Source organism: Festucalex cinctus, chromosome 8 (assembly GCF_051991245.1).
Source record: "Festucalex cinctus isolate MCC-2025b chromosome 8, RoL_Fcin_1.0, whole genome shotgun sequence".
In the NCBI taxonomy this organism is placed as follows: domain Eukaryota; kingdom Metazoa; phylum Chordata; class Actinopteri; order Syngnathiformes; family Syngnathidae; genus Festucalex; species Festucalex cinctus.
Genome location: NC_135418.1, coordinates 21,683,811 through 21,697,453, shown reverse-complemented (window position 1 = coordinate 21,697,453; position 13,643 = coordinate 21,683,811). Strand labels below are relative to the sequence as shown.

General features: G+C 38.7%; 2 protein-coding genes across 2 annotated transcripts in view; both read right to left on the bottom strand.

Annotated features, from left to right (window-relative positions):
- The window catches only part of iars1 (isoleucyl-tRNA synthetase 1), a 37,633-nt gene that overhangs the window by 17,621 nt on the left and 6,369 nt on the right, over nt 1-13,643 (bottom strand). The window contains exons 12-18 of the mRNA XM_077530013.1: nt 12,386-12,477; nt 11,772-11,870; nt 7,549-7,675; nt 4,596-4,669; nt 4,273-4,467; nt 2,681-2,767; nt 2,275-2,358 (exon numbers count right to left, since the gene is read on the bottom strand). Of these exons, the coding sequence (XP_077386139.1) occupies nt 2,275-2,358; nt 2,681-2,767; nt 4,273-4,467; nt 4,596-4,669; nt 7,549-7,675; nt 11,772-11,870; nt 12,386-12,477 (758 nt within the window). The remainder of the gene's footprint in view (nt 1-2,274; nt 2,359-2,680; nt 2,768-4,272; nt 4,468-4,595; nt 4,670-7,548; nt 7,676-11,771; nt 11,871-12,385; nt 12,478-13,643) is intronic.
- Nucleotides 12,640-13,410, bottom strand: LOC144023559 (vimentin A2-like). Its single transcript, XM_077529173.1, is given in 3 exon segments — nt 12,640-12,930; nt 12,932-13,139; nt 13,400-13,410. Coding segments are annotated over 3 exon segments (510 nt in total).

The window sequence follows — 13,643 nt, the reverse complement described above, 5'->3', positions numbered from 1 at the left end:
TACTGTGTCTGTCTAAAAAAAAAAAACAGGCAATTTTACGGCTTCTTCAATCAACACATCGATTTTGAGCAGTGACTTAATATAGACCTGCTTTTTAACACCATAAACTTGGACATGCTAATCAGATGGCATTTAGCCCAAAAAGAGTGAAAACCCCTCAAATGGTACTTCACACAGTCCGAGTTTTGCAACTAATAGAATTGGCATGAATTTGTCTCTATAACATATTGAAACTTTGGAGTTTAGAAAGTTTAAAAAGGACTATTAAGGAGATAAGTTGACAGAGGGCAAAAACAAAGTACGTAGATTGGGCAGAGCAAAAGTTATTGATAAAACAGTTATTTTGATCATGTATGTATTTACTTAATCGAAACAGAACGTTTTGTGTACGTCCCTGAAATTGTTGTCCACCCTGTCGTTATGGGACAACTGCCCCTTTACGAAACCTTTTGAATGTTTGTCTTCAATTGAGGCTGAAACAGTGGATAGTTGCACAATATATACAGTATTTACAATTATGTATCATAATTTTTTATCATCATGTGTAATTGTGTACAGTTGAATGTTGTCAAGCCTAACATGTCCACCCTGTCATAATGAAATATAACTTCATACACAGTAAATTCTGTAGTCAGTTTTAGAGTAGGCTAATATTTACACTTGGAAAAGAGTAAAATAAAGAATTGAAAATAAAATTTTAAAAATCATTCATGGCTTGAGCAACAAACAACATCGATTTTGGTCTCTTGGAGTTAGGAAGATTCCGGCTGACAGAGATATGCAGACACACAATATCGCTGCGTGGCTCAGGGAGTAGATCATGAGTTTGTTCCTTAACCCTTGACTGACTTTTATTGATTTATTTTATTCAATTCTTTATTTTATTCTCTTCCAAGTGTAAATATTACTCTAAAACGGAGTCTTTGACCCCGCTCTAAATAGAGTCAAATTTACTGTACAGAATTTACTGTGTATAAAAACATTTCAGAAATTTGAAATCTATTTCTTAAACAGTACACAGTCAGCTTGTTAAGTGAATCATCTTGCTTCGTTAAGGTCCACACAGTGTGCTTATTAAATGTTAACATTAGCCAACAATGTCCACCCTGTCATTTTACCACCCTGTTAGCAAGCTTGCATATTTTACTATTTGAATGTACTGTCTGCTTGCAGCTAATTTATATTTATCATCGAGCAATATGCATTTGTAACTTGACAGCATCTGCTTAAAACAATGAAAATGTAATGGAAATGAGAAGTATAAAGGCACATTATGGTGATATTGATTTTGTTACTGTATAACATTTAAGTGTTGCAAGCTACAAGTTATTTGCTTCATGCACCCGTGAGTTTTCAGTCCAACTGTTTAAAGTTTAACATTCCAAGTGTAAATAGACAAATGTCTATACTAACCCTACAGGACACGCATGCACTGCACTGTCAAACATCAGAGTTGAATTTGAGGTCTTCAAGCGAAATGCCTTCCTTCATTCTGAAGAATATTTACTGTGCAAATGCTTGCAGGGCATATTTATCTGATTTCCATTCAGAAAAACGACCACACATTGGTGAAACAGTGACAGACAACGTTAAAACATATTGTAGTGGTAATATACTGAAAAACTATAGTATGTGGTAAGAGTCAGATGCTACTATTTAATTCCTTTTTAACTAATTATAGACTATTTATTGATGCATGCATGAATAGTTTTTGTAACAGAGCTAACTGCTTTTCAGCACATATAATATTTAAACATTCACATATATTAGTATTAATTAATCATATACAGATGCCCCAAACACTTCTTGCTCAACTCCTCCTCTGATGTTGCAATCCTGTGTGCTGCAACTGTCCACTTAGCTGCTATAAAACTAGAATGATGATCCCAAAGTGAGACTAGTAAAGGCCTATTCTATTTTATTGTACTGTATTTGAGAGAGAACAAAAAACTGTTCCATTTCTCTCTGCAACTCACTTTTTCTTCCTGTGTATGTGGAACATATGGTGCAACTGTGTGGTGCTTTATTCATTAGGCCATATGGTCACGGTGCTTCTACTGCTCAGGGCAAAAGAGGAATGCGCATGTGAGTGTATGCACGTACCGAGCGTGTCCAGTATGTAGGACTGTGACAGTCCGGAGTAGCTCGTGATTCTTTGAAAACCGTTCCAGCCAATGACATAAGGTAGCTTAGCTAGCCACCGGCACACGGCGAGCTATTCATGCTTCAGAAGCGCACAATCACACTTGCTCGCATTCAAGAGCGAGAGCTGACCTGAGGGCATCGGCGCCGTAGCTCTGCACTATGAGGCCCGGATCCGGGTAGTTCTTCTTGCGCTTGCTCATCTTCTGTCCATCGCTGCGGGCGTAAGACGGGCATTAATGTGCGCACGCGTACACGCGTCCACAAGCACGCATGCATAAAAATACATCCAAGTAACCGCGCACTTGGTATTCAAATTAGCGGAGCCCTTCCAGGTCAGCAGGCCTGTGAGCATGGTGCTGCGTTTAAGGCCCAGGGCTGAGGAAGAGGAGGAGGAGGAAGAGGAAGAGAGGCCCAACTGATGAGCACCTCTAAGGGACTAAATGTGCCATAGTGCCATAATCTTAAACAGCAGCAGGTGAAGGATGTAAGACGCACAAAAATAAGAATGTTGGCAAGAAAACAACTGAAAACTAACCTCGCAAGTACCAAGCCATTCACGATGACATTCTTGAAGGGCGGTTTGCCAAACAGGGCGGTGGAGAGCACCAGCAGGGTGTAGAACCTAAAGAGGTCAAAGTTGATCGATTAATCACCAAAAAAATCTATTATCAAATTAATCGTTTGTACCTTCTTTTTTTTTGTCCAAATACTCTGATTTCAGCATATCAACAATAATTGTTCACTGATTTCAGTAGTCCTTCATTAAATAAGGCTGATTATGTTCTGTTTATCAAAATAATACATTTGCAAAGATGTTTTAATAATTAATTTAAAAACTTCATTATTTTTCATGTACAATTACTCCCTATAAAAAGTAATTTCTCTACTTGCTGTCGACTGATGATGACGACATCACCTGTGCTGAAGAAGTAGGTAACGAGTAACGACCAATCATGGCTCAGTTTGCTGACCATACCCAGAAAACAGGTGAGCCATGATTGGTCATTACCTACTTCCTCAGCACAGGTGATGTCATCATCAGTCGACAGCAAGTAGAAAAATTGCTTTTTAAAGGTAATAATTGTACATAAAAAATAATGAAGTTATCAAATTCATTCTGGACCAAATATTAAAGGGATACTTCACTCATTTAGCCCATTATAGCAATAAAAAGTTAATATTTTGTCTATAATTAATTTGATATTTTCATAATTTTTCAAGTACAATTAATACTTATAAAAAACTATTTTGCCACTTGTTGTCGACTGAAAATGACATCACATGTGCTCAGTGCTCAGATAACAACCAATCACAGCTCACCTGTTTTCTAGGTTTGGTCATGTGACATACACAAGCTGAGCTGTGATTGGTTACCTGAGCCCTGAGCACATTGTGATGTCATTTTCAGTTGACTGCAAGTTTCAAAATGTCTTTTTAAAGGTTGTACATGACAAATAATGAAAATATCAAGTTTCTTATAGACAAAATATTAACGTCTGACTGCCAAAAATGGCTATATAAGTAAAGTATTCCTTTAACTTTTCACTGCTGAAAATTGTTCAATGTGTCAAGTATCCTTTTAACTCATTCACTCCCAAAGACGTATTTCTACGTTTTTTTTAGGTTTTTGTTTGCTAGAGTTTTTGTATGAAGGCTTTGATGCAGTTTCTGACCTGAAGTGGAAGCTTAAAGCGATGGTAGTTACTACAAAAAAAAGTTTCATTCATGAAACAGATGAAGCACACTTTTTTTTTTTTTTTTTTTGTAATAACTACTATCGCTTTAAGCGACCACTTCAGGTCAGAAACTGCATCAAAGCCTTCATACAAAAACTCTAGCAAACAAAAACGTATACGTTTTTGGGAGTGAATGAGTTAATGACCAAATTGGTAACATAGTACATCATCAACCACCTTTTTTTTTTTTTTTTTTTTTTTTTTTTTTTTAAATCACTTTACGTAATACAATAAAAGTCCAACTTAAAGACGCGGGGGCCAGATCTGGCCCGTGACATCATTTTACGTGGCCTGTGAAGGCAAATCGTGTGTCAAATTTTCACTAATAACAACACTGAGATATGAAAGATTTTTTGTTACCAATCACCCAAACCTAGTTGAACCCACTTACCACCCCCTGGTCTGGTCAATGCCCTCGGCGATGAAGTCCGCCGGGAACGTGTCTTCAAATTCCTTCCTGTTTTCAAATGGGTAGTGGACCTGGGCGTAGGGCATGCTGCCGCTCTCGAACCAGCAGTCGAACACCTCAGTGATCCTCCGCAGGACACCTTTGCCACAGCGTGAGGCGATGGTCACATGATCAATGCTGGGGAGGGGAACGTGTGCAAAAGGCGTGAAATTACAACCGAGCTCACTTTTTCGACGGTTGTAAGAGAATAGTTTTGACTGTCAGTCCTGTGCCAGTGTGGGGGGGCTTTCTGCTTCATCACTCACCTCTCTCGATGCAGGTCAGTTATTTTGACTCCAGTAAGTTCCTCCAGTTCGGCAATGGAGCCGACACACACCACCTGATCGACACACGCAGTGAAAATTGAGGAAATTTAGCAAAATTCCATCTCACGAGGTGGCCATTTTGCACAGGTCTCCGTTAACAACCAATCACAGCTCAGCTTGGGAACGTCACATTAACAAACTCAGAAAACAGGTGAGCCGTGATTGGTTATGTATCGTAGCCCTTTGAGCAATTGTGATGTCATTTTCAGGTGACTGCAAGTGCCACAATGGCCGCCACTGGAGATGGATCAAAACACATTTTTGATACGGCTCATTAGAGATGTAATGATATCAAAACGTCACAATACGATATCACGATATGAGCTCACAATATGATTTTGTGGGGAGGTTGGCAATATTCAAAAAAGGTCACAATATGAAAAAAAAAAAGCTCATATGAGGGAAAAAAGCACAATATTGTGCTTTTGTACATAACATCAATGTTATTATTATTGTGTTTTTATTGTTATGTTGATAATGCATGCACACATTGAGTTCCTCCACATATTGACTATGTTCACAGGCATATTACGTTCCCCTTTATCTGACAATTAATGTAGATTTTAAACATAGAAGGGCCAAAACATCCCTAATAAAAATTAAATTGCACTAAAAAAAAAAAAAAAAAACTAGCCACGAGAGGGTGCTAGAACTGCACAAATGGAAATCAACCTGACTTTTTTTTAACAGATGTGTTGCATTTAAGCATCATGAACATGACGATGATGATATTGTGGCAATTTTAATATCACGTTATCACGATATTGCGCTTGTCGTTACATCCCTACAGCTCATGTAGGTATACTCAATGTTGTGCTTGGTGAGCAAGGATAGGATATGCAGTGAAGTTAGCATTTGATCAACCCTGAGTTGAAACATGCTACCACAGGTAAAGTCACTATAAAATTCTGTGCTAACACACCTTCAGAGCTACTTCATAGAGTGCTCTCCGCAGAGAGCCGGCCTATGGATTCTGCTCTAGTTCTGGCAGCACGAGGCAGGTAACATGGCCCAGATAGACACCACCGCTAACCCCCATCCGACACTATGAAGGCATCATAAAACTCCAAACACAATACTCACATTGGGCCTGGAAGTGAACGATGTAAAAGAACGGCTACTGAGGGATAAAAATCTTACTGGCAACCTCAAAGAAACCGATTTTGCGTGAGTTTGCTGCTTGCCGGTGTGGGAAGAGTGAGACAGGCACCAGGGAGTGCTCCGGAAACAGTCAGAGTTCTATTTCCAGCAAGGAGGTCGGGAGACGTCTTTCTTCTAGCCAAGGGACCAGCACTTCATTTAAAGCATTCACAATTGGGTGGTTGTTGTTTGTTTTTTTTAAGTTTAAGTTCACTTGACTTCACACCATCAGCTCGGTTTGACTGCGATCAGTAGCGGTCCTAGCTTGAATGGCTCCATTTGTGGGAACCACAAATCAAAATGGAATGGGTCTGACTGCTCAGTAAAATTCACAGTCGAAGGCCCTAAAGGTGGTACCATTTGGAGATCAATAAAAAAAAAAAACGTTCTGGAAGAATATGTCTCAGAAGTCAAACAAAAGGTGAAAGTTCAAACCTTTATGCGTTAAATCCATATGTCCAGATTTTGAGTTATTTTAAAGTTCCTTTAAAACCACTAAATTTATTCTAACACGCGATTAATAACCGCCCCTTACTTGGAAATTCTGTGCTGGGGGAATTCCAGTTGCAACGCAGAAGACATGTCTACGTCAAAATTTAGCAGTAATAATTTAAATGATAATGCATATATTTGTGGAGACTGTGATCAAGTTGTCATTTACAATTTTAAAAATGTGCACAATTTCGCAAGTTACTTCAAGTTAGATAGCTCTTAAAAAGAAAATGCACTGAGCTGTTAAAGTCTTACAAATGCAATTATGCCATCTAGTGGCAGAAAAATGACCTCAAAACAAATCAATATCACACACTTTTTTTACAGTACATTACATCTTTTTCATTTTAACTCAATTTTATTAATTATTATGAAATTACTGTATCAATGACTAAACGATGCAGCCATATTTCTATTAGTTTAACATTTTTCCAGTTTTATGTTAACAAGAGTATGAAACTTAAAAAATATATATTTTACTATACATTTTATTGTACATTGAGAACAGATATAAAATTTGCGATTAATTGTGAGTTAACTATTGAAGTCATGCAATTAATTACGATTTTAAAAAATTAATCGCCTGACAAAGTTATAACAAAAACAAAAAAAACAAAAAAAAACAAAAAAAACACCTTCAGTCCTCTGGAAGAGGTTTTTTGAAGCTTACAGCTCAAACCTAGAACACATTGATTACCTTTACACATTTTCCTATAAGATAAATTGTAGTCAAATTACAACATGCAAGTTAACTAGCCTCACATTAGAGTGTGTTCAACGTCTCCATTTCCTGTATAAGTGGAATTTATTCTTTCCTCCACCTTCCATTTTCTTCTTTGCTTTCTATTCCGTCGCTGTTCGCATTATATTCCTTGAAAGTTGCCCTCACCGGTATGATGAGAAACCTGAATGCATTAGATTTCCTGTTTATATAAATGAATTATGGATGAGTTTAGTTTATGGAGGGACTCTGTAATGGTGCGTGGGGGAAAGCGGACGCCATGTAATATGTAGTTACGCTACACATTGGAAACGATGGTCACCCAATACCTACGGTAAGTACCGTAATGCATATCATACATAATAAACGACCGAACAAAGGCTGACAAATAAATTAGTAAAAAATACTAATGTGGAGCATATATGCAACTTAATGCATATAAAGCATGTAAATGAGTTACGGCTTGTCAATAGTGCCTTGTCATGCTCAGTGCCTGGTGATTTTTGTGAGTCATCTCTGCATATCTTGCGTTCTCCTGACCTCCTCATAGTCATCGCTGACCCACATGGGGATCGGCGTGCCCCAGTAACGGTTCCGGGAAATGGCCCAGTCGCGTGCATCCCTCAGCCAGTTGCCGAAGCGCTTCTCGCGCACAAAATCGGGAACCCTGTAAAAGATGGAGGATATGGAGTGTTATGTTTATTCTTTTGTTTTTGATTCGTTTTTTATACAAAACATGATCTCAGTAGTAGGTTGTAGACAGACACATTCAAAACAGGTCCTTCCACAACTTTTTATCCATTGGTCATGATGATGACAACATATAAATGACATTTAACTCATTCACTCCCAGCAATTTTCATGTTCTATTGCTATAAAAACATGGAACCTACCAAAATAAACATTAAAGTCTCTTCTTTCATCAGATAAAAAAAAAGTATATTTATATCTGTGTTTACATTTTGCAGGAATTAGCATTAGAATTAGCTAAGTTTCATCATTATTCACAAACCTGTTGAAAATACTGGGAAAAAGAGCTTGTTGCAACATGGCCCTGGCTGATCTCTTATACTTTGCTGCCACCTGCTGGCCATTTTTTCCTTTTTTTTTGGGTATAACTACCATTGCTTTAAGCAACCTCTTCAGGTCAGAAACTGCATCAAAGCCTTCATAATGCTCTAGCATACAAAAAAAAAACAAAAACGTATAAATATGTTTTTGGGAGTGAATGAGTTAATTAACATTTTTGTTGTTTTGAATCAAAAGGATATTTTAGCTCTAAGATTTTGGAGTTTCGCTTAGTGCATCTTGGAAAGCAGAAAAGTGAGCAGGGTCTCTTTTGTCTGCTTTCTCCTAATAGGTTACTTGTTTTATTCTAACCGAGTGTTTTCTCTCTTCACTGTGCCTTGAAGTGTTGCTCAGGAGGACAAGCAGGGATGGTGGTGGTGATTATGGTAGGGGGAGGATGGCGGATAAATCGTCTTCCGCATCCACCCACTAAGCAATGAGTTCATCAATTCCCATTTGTAGCAGGCATTTCTATTTAGCCCCCTAATATATCAATCTAATGATTTTTTTTTTTTTTCGCTGCTGCTCACCAAGTCCCTTTACTCCTCTCCTCCCTTTTTCTCTTGCTACATATGATGTTAAGTGTGCAATATTTGAAGATTCAGGAGCTTTGGGCAGACAGGGAACTCGAGAGGTTAAGGTGTCATGCATGAGAATTAGCAATTTAAATGCAGATTTCTCCAGTAATCACTAAAACCACAGACAACGTCCAGCAGGAAAGTCAGCAGTTACTGATGAGGGAATTTGGCGGTTGAGTATCAATAATTCACATTTAACTCATTTGCTCCCAAAAACGTATAAATACGTAGTAATTTAAATGTTTCAAGTGTCCCAAAGACGTGTTTATACGTTTTTTTTTTTTTTTATGCAAGAGCATACAGAAGGCTTTGATGCAGCCTCGTAACTGCAAAGAACGGTTGAAAATATGGTAGCTATCACACAAACGGCCAGCAGGTGGCAGCAGAAGCTCAAATACTCGCAATTCTAATTAGATTTATGATGATATTCTAATGCTAATTGCTGCAAAACAGAAACAGATAGAAATCTACTTTTTTTCCTGATGAAAGAAGAGACTTGAATCTTTCTTTTGGTAGGTTCCATGTGTTATAGCAATAGAGAAAAATATTCTGTGGGCTTTTCAAAATTGGTCAAAATCCAGTAAAACAGCCAGGAGTGAAGGGGATTGCTTTTGTGAAAATGGCTGGGAGTGAATGAGTTAAAAATGTACTTAGTTAGGTCTCAACAAACAACTAGTACGCAATGTTAATATTAGTAACATAAATCCTAACATGAAAAGCAAAATAATTCACTTTGATACAAAATCCAATCCCAATACCCATAATACTTTGAGTTATAGTTAAAGTGAAAGCTAATCAAAAGCTTCTCTGCAGGTTGCCGCAAAATGATGCCTTCCAATTTGGCTCAAAGTGCCTTTTCTGGGAGAAGTGGCTCAAAGCTGCTAATGTGCGCCTCAAAAGTCAACAGACAACATTTCACTCCAAACAGTAAGCCATGTAATATATTAAGAGTGAGGCACGATGACTGTAGAGTGTAGATCCATCGTGATGGTATTGGTATTTATTCTTTTCTACACTATGTTGTCTTAACATGAAAGAATGGATGAAGGCGGACTAAACGGGACAAACAGATTCATCTATTTGTGATTATGTCCAGCCGTGGTAGGCAAAGTGTAGCCAAGCATCCTTCTGCAGAAAAGATGAGCTCTCCTCCGAGTACTCGTTAGCTTGGCCGCTGATTTACTCAGAAGAAGGTCCTAATAGATACTTAGCCCTCGCCTGCCCGCTGCTCCAATGCGAGAACGCAAAGACAAGCCGAACAAATGACTGTGGGGATATGATAACAAGCACTTTGCTTTCTGAAGGGCTTTTTTTTTTTTTTTTAAAGCCTCTGATCAACGAACACGAACGTGATCTGAAAGCGCAGCGAACCCGGCGAGGATTTTCCTTTTTATGAGGATGCTGATGAGCCGGCAATGCTCCCTGACAGACAATCTTGGCGGAATTAAAAATCTTCACGGGAGCAGAAGTGGTGCGTCTAATCAAAAAGCGTCCTTTCAATTATTTAACGGGTGCTGGAGGAAAGTTTTAATTAGAAAGTTGCATAAGAGCAGCGCCAAAAGCGTGTCAGCTAAATCCATCATTATGGAAATTGTATTATCAACATACGGTATACAGTACTGTATATCGTTTAAGGCAATACATGTTTCACACCTTTTCCCAACAATTCGTAACCAGTACACCCAAATACCTTATTAAATTCAATGTAATATTAATATTTAGGTTTTATTTTACTTTTTTTGCCTCTGCAAAAAAAAAAAAAAAACACTCATCAGGTCTAGATTAGCATTACACTTCTCTGCACAGTGCTGCAAATATTTTTAAAAATATTAACAAGATCATCTGGTATTAATAATTTTATGATGCACAACTTTCCAAAAATAAAGATTTTTTTTTATATACTACATAAAAATACAAATAATGGCCTGCTGACTTTTAGCGCATATTAAAATTGTTCCAGCACTGTCGATTCATAAAATGCAAATTGTGAAGGGCTGGCTGCTGTGAAATTAAGTGTAGAGCACTATTACGCCACAGGAAATGAATTTATCCTTTACAGTAGTACACGTCAGTCTCGCCCTTTCTGTGTATGTGCGTGTGTGTGCGTGCGCGTCTTCACCTTCCTAGTGGCGAGTCATTCATCTCAGTTTGACAGTCCCATTACCAGCCGCTCACAAAAGAGCACTGGGAGCACCTGGGGTAATACCACTTGGTTGGTGAGACGTCATGCAGATGTTTACTTCTACTCCACATTCGGCTATCGAGATTATCATCATGCACAATTAGAATTTCATTTATTTGTGTGTGTATAATATATCAACATATGTAAGTATTTTTGATGGGGATTTCGAGAAATGTGTCATAATAAACCCGTCTTTCCTGACTTTGTGGATCATTTCTAGTCACTGTGCTTATTTCTATTGTGCAAGGTGATGATTTTATGAATAACTAGGAGGAGCAATCGCATTAATCAGGAATTGTCCCGCATTGTGTGAGTGAGTGTGCCCATACATAACCAGCCACTTTTTTCTCTATGGCTAAATTGATCTACTTATTTGTATTGTACAAAGTGGTGGTTATGAATAATTGGCAAGTGGAACTATGTACTTAATTATGTGACAGGAACGTGGATATGTGCCCATATGTGGACTTTTTTTGTTGTTGTATTTTTAGGGTTATTTATTTATTTATTTCTACTGTGCACAGTGGAGGTTGTCACAAATAACTGGTGGAAAAGTATAATCTCATTATTATTACATATATGATATGAGATTTCATGCGCATATGACCATGCATGCCGGAGCATGTGGTGGAGTTTTTTTTGCTGGATTATTTTTGCACTCAACAGCAGCAACGCACAACGTGTTCTGTTCATTTTATTGTGCAAGGTGGCAATTATACGGAATATTTTTGCAAGTGGACAGATCGTATCTCTTATATGATAATAAATTTGCGCACTGTGAACATTTTTGATTATGTATTTCTAGTTCTATTAACATTTATGGTGGTAGACAGTTGTCATGAATAAATAATAGGCAAACACAATTATAATTATATGGCTAACGTTTCAGGTTGTGGTTAACATCCATCAAATGTCCCATTCAAATAAAGTCTCACCAGTAACACTGTCCATTGTTGTCCAGAAGCTTCTGCACCATGTGCTCCACTCGGACAAACCAACTCGGAACAGCTTTGTAGATCAGGGGGGTGTCTGACCTGTGGGTAAATAAACCTGTTACAAACAAATAAATAACACACAAGGGCAATGGAAAATTGCCTGGTATGTGGCAGTAGGGTATGCATTATTTCCTTCCCCCCAATTAAACAGCACATTCCACAACTCAAATGATGAGAGGTTAATGAATAAAATCATTCATTCATCTCTGTGAGCCTGCATCTACTAGTGGCTTGACATCGTTGAATATGACCGGCTTAATTAACCCAACCGCTGCACAGAGACAAGTTAATGAATTGAAGTTGTGCTAATGTGGGCCCTTGAAAGGTTATGGCTGTGCTTGCACACCGGCTTTGAATTGATTCTGAGTCGAGACCGCAAACCATTATTGACTCTGTGGTACATTTGGATACCGCTGACTGAGAAACTGTACTGCAACTTCACAGCAGGTCACATAGTTTGCCGATGCTAAATAAGGCGGTATTTAATGTGACCTGTAATTCCCCATTGTCAGTGGTCAGTAGTCAAGATAAGTCATAATATGTCCATGTCTCACCTCCAGCAGAAGGGGTAGTTGTGTTTGAAAGTGCTGGAGTTGACGAGGCGACCCTTCTCCTTCAGCCATTTGATGATATTCTTGTCAGCATCCTACAGTAACAAAACAAACAGTACATACTTAAAAAGAAATGCAATGGGAAAAGAATGTGATATACATGAAACAGAAATAATGCAATTCCAGTCTAAACATTTACGACAAGTTTTGTTCACTTATCCTGCATTTACTGTATTCATTTATTTGCATTATTTATTTCAGACAACTAGCTCCTGGTAGTCTTGGAGATGTTTGCTCGTCTCCATCTTGGTCTCGCAAAGCTGAGTCTCCAACTGAGCCGCCTTATCCATATGGGCCACCTCCACGTCCTACAGCTGCTGTTCAAAGGCGACGTTGCGGGCCCTCAGGCCGTCAATCTGGCTCTGGAGATCTGTCAGCTGGCCGTGCAAGGTTGCGATCTCATCTTTCTTGCTTTTCATCTGCTCCTCGTGCTTGCCGGTGTGCTGCTTGAGCGTGTTAAACTTGCTCTTGTACCATTTCTCGGCCTCCCTGGATGCTGCGAGCCGCGACGGCCTCCATCTCCGCTCGCATGTAGGCGGCGAGGTCGGGCCGCTCTTCATCTAACTCGACGGTCACCTTGGAGTCCTCCGTCTACTTCGATAGGTCAGATAGCTCTTCATCGTGCAGCTGCTCATTTGCAGGCTCTTCTGAGGGTAAGATCTGCTCCACATGTTGCCAATTGTTCTTGGCTTCTCTCCTTCCGAGGCAGTCCCAGATATCATCGCAGGGTTTTTATGCGCTAGTAAAGAATGTCGCGGACGGCCTCGAAATGTCGCCCAAGCTTTATTGTTTAAAAAGAGGGCTATGACGAGAGCTGTGGTCTCTAACGACGTATTGTTAGTATTAATCAACGGTCCACTCCCAGCTCTTTGCACACGTGGATGTGAAATATTTATCAGAACATGTCGGTTTATTTTAACTAGGTATGTGCAAATGGGTGGTTTTTGGTCAGCTTGCAAGTGAAGCATGTTGTGGTTAGAATCACTAAGTGTGTGAACACTACGCAAATAAAAGACAAGGCATCAAAAAATCCATAAGAAAACAGTATGTAAGTGGTCAAGTGGTTTGTCTGTTCAAGTGTGAATGCTATAATTAGATTCCTAGTGTACATAAAACTTTTTTTTTTTTTTTTGCTGGTGAATATGTTTAAGCTCATTTTAATTGAGAGTCTATATTTATCCTATAACCATATCTCAAAAAT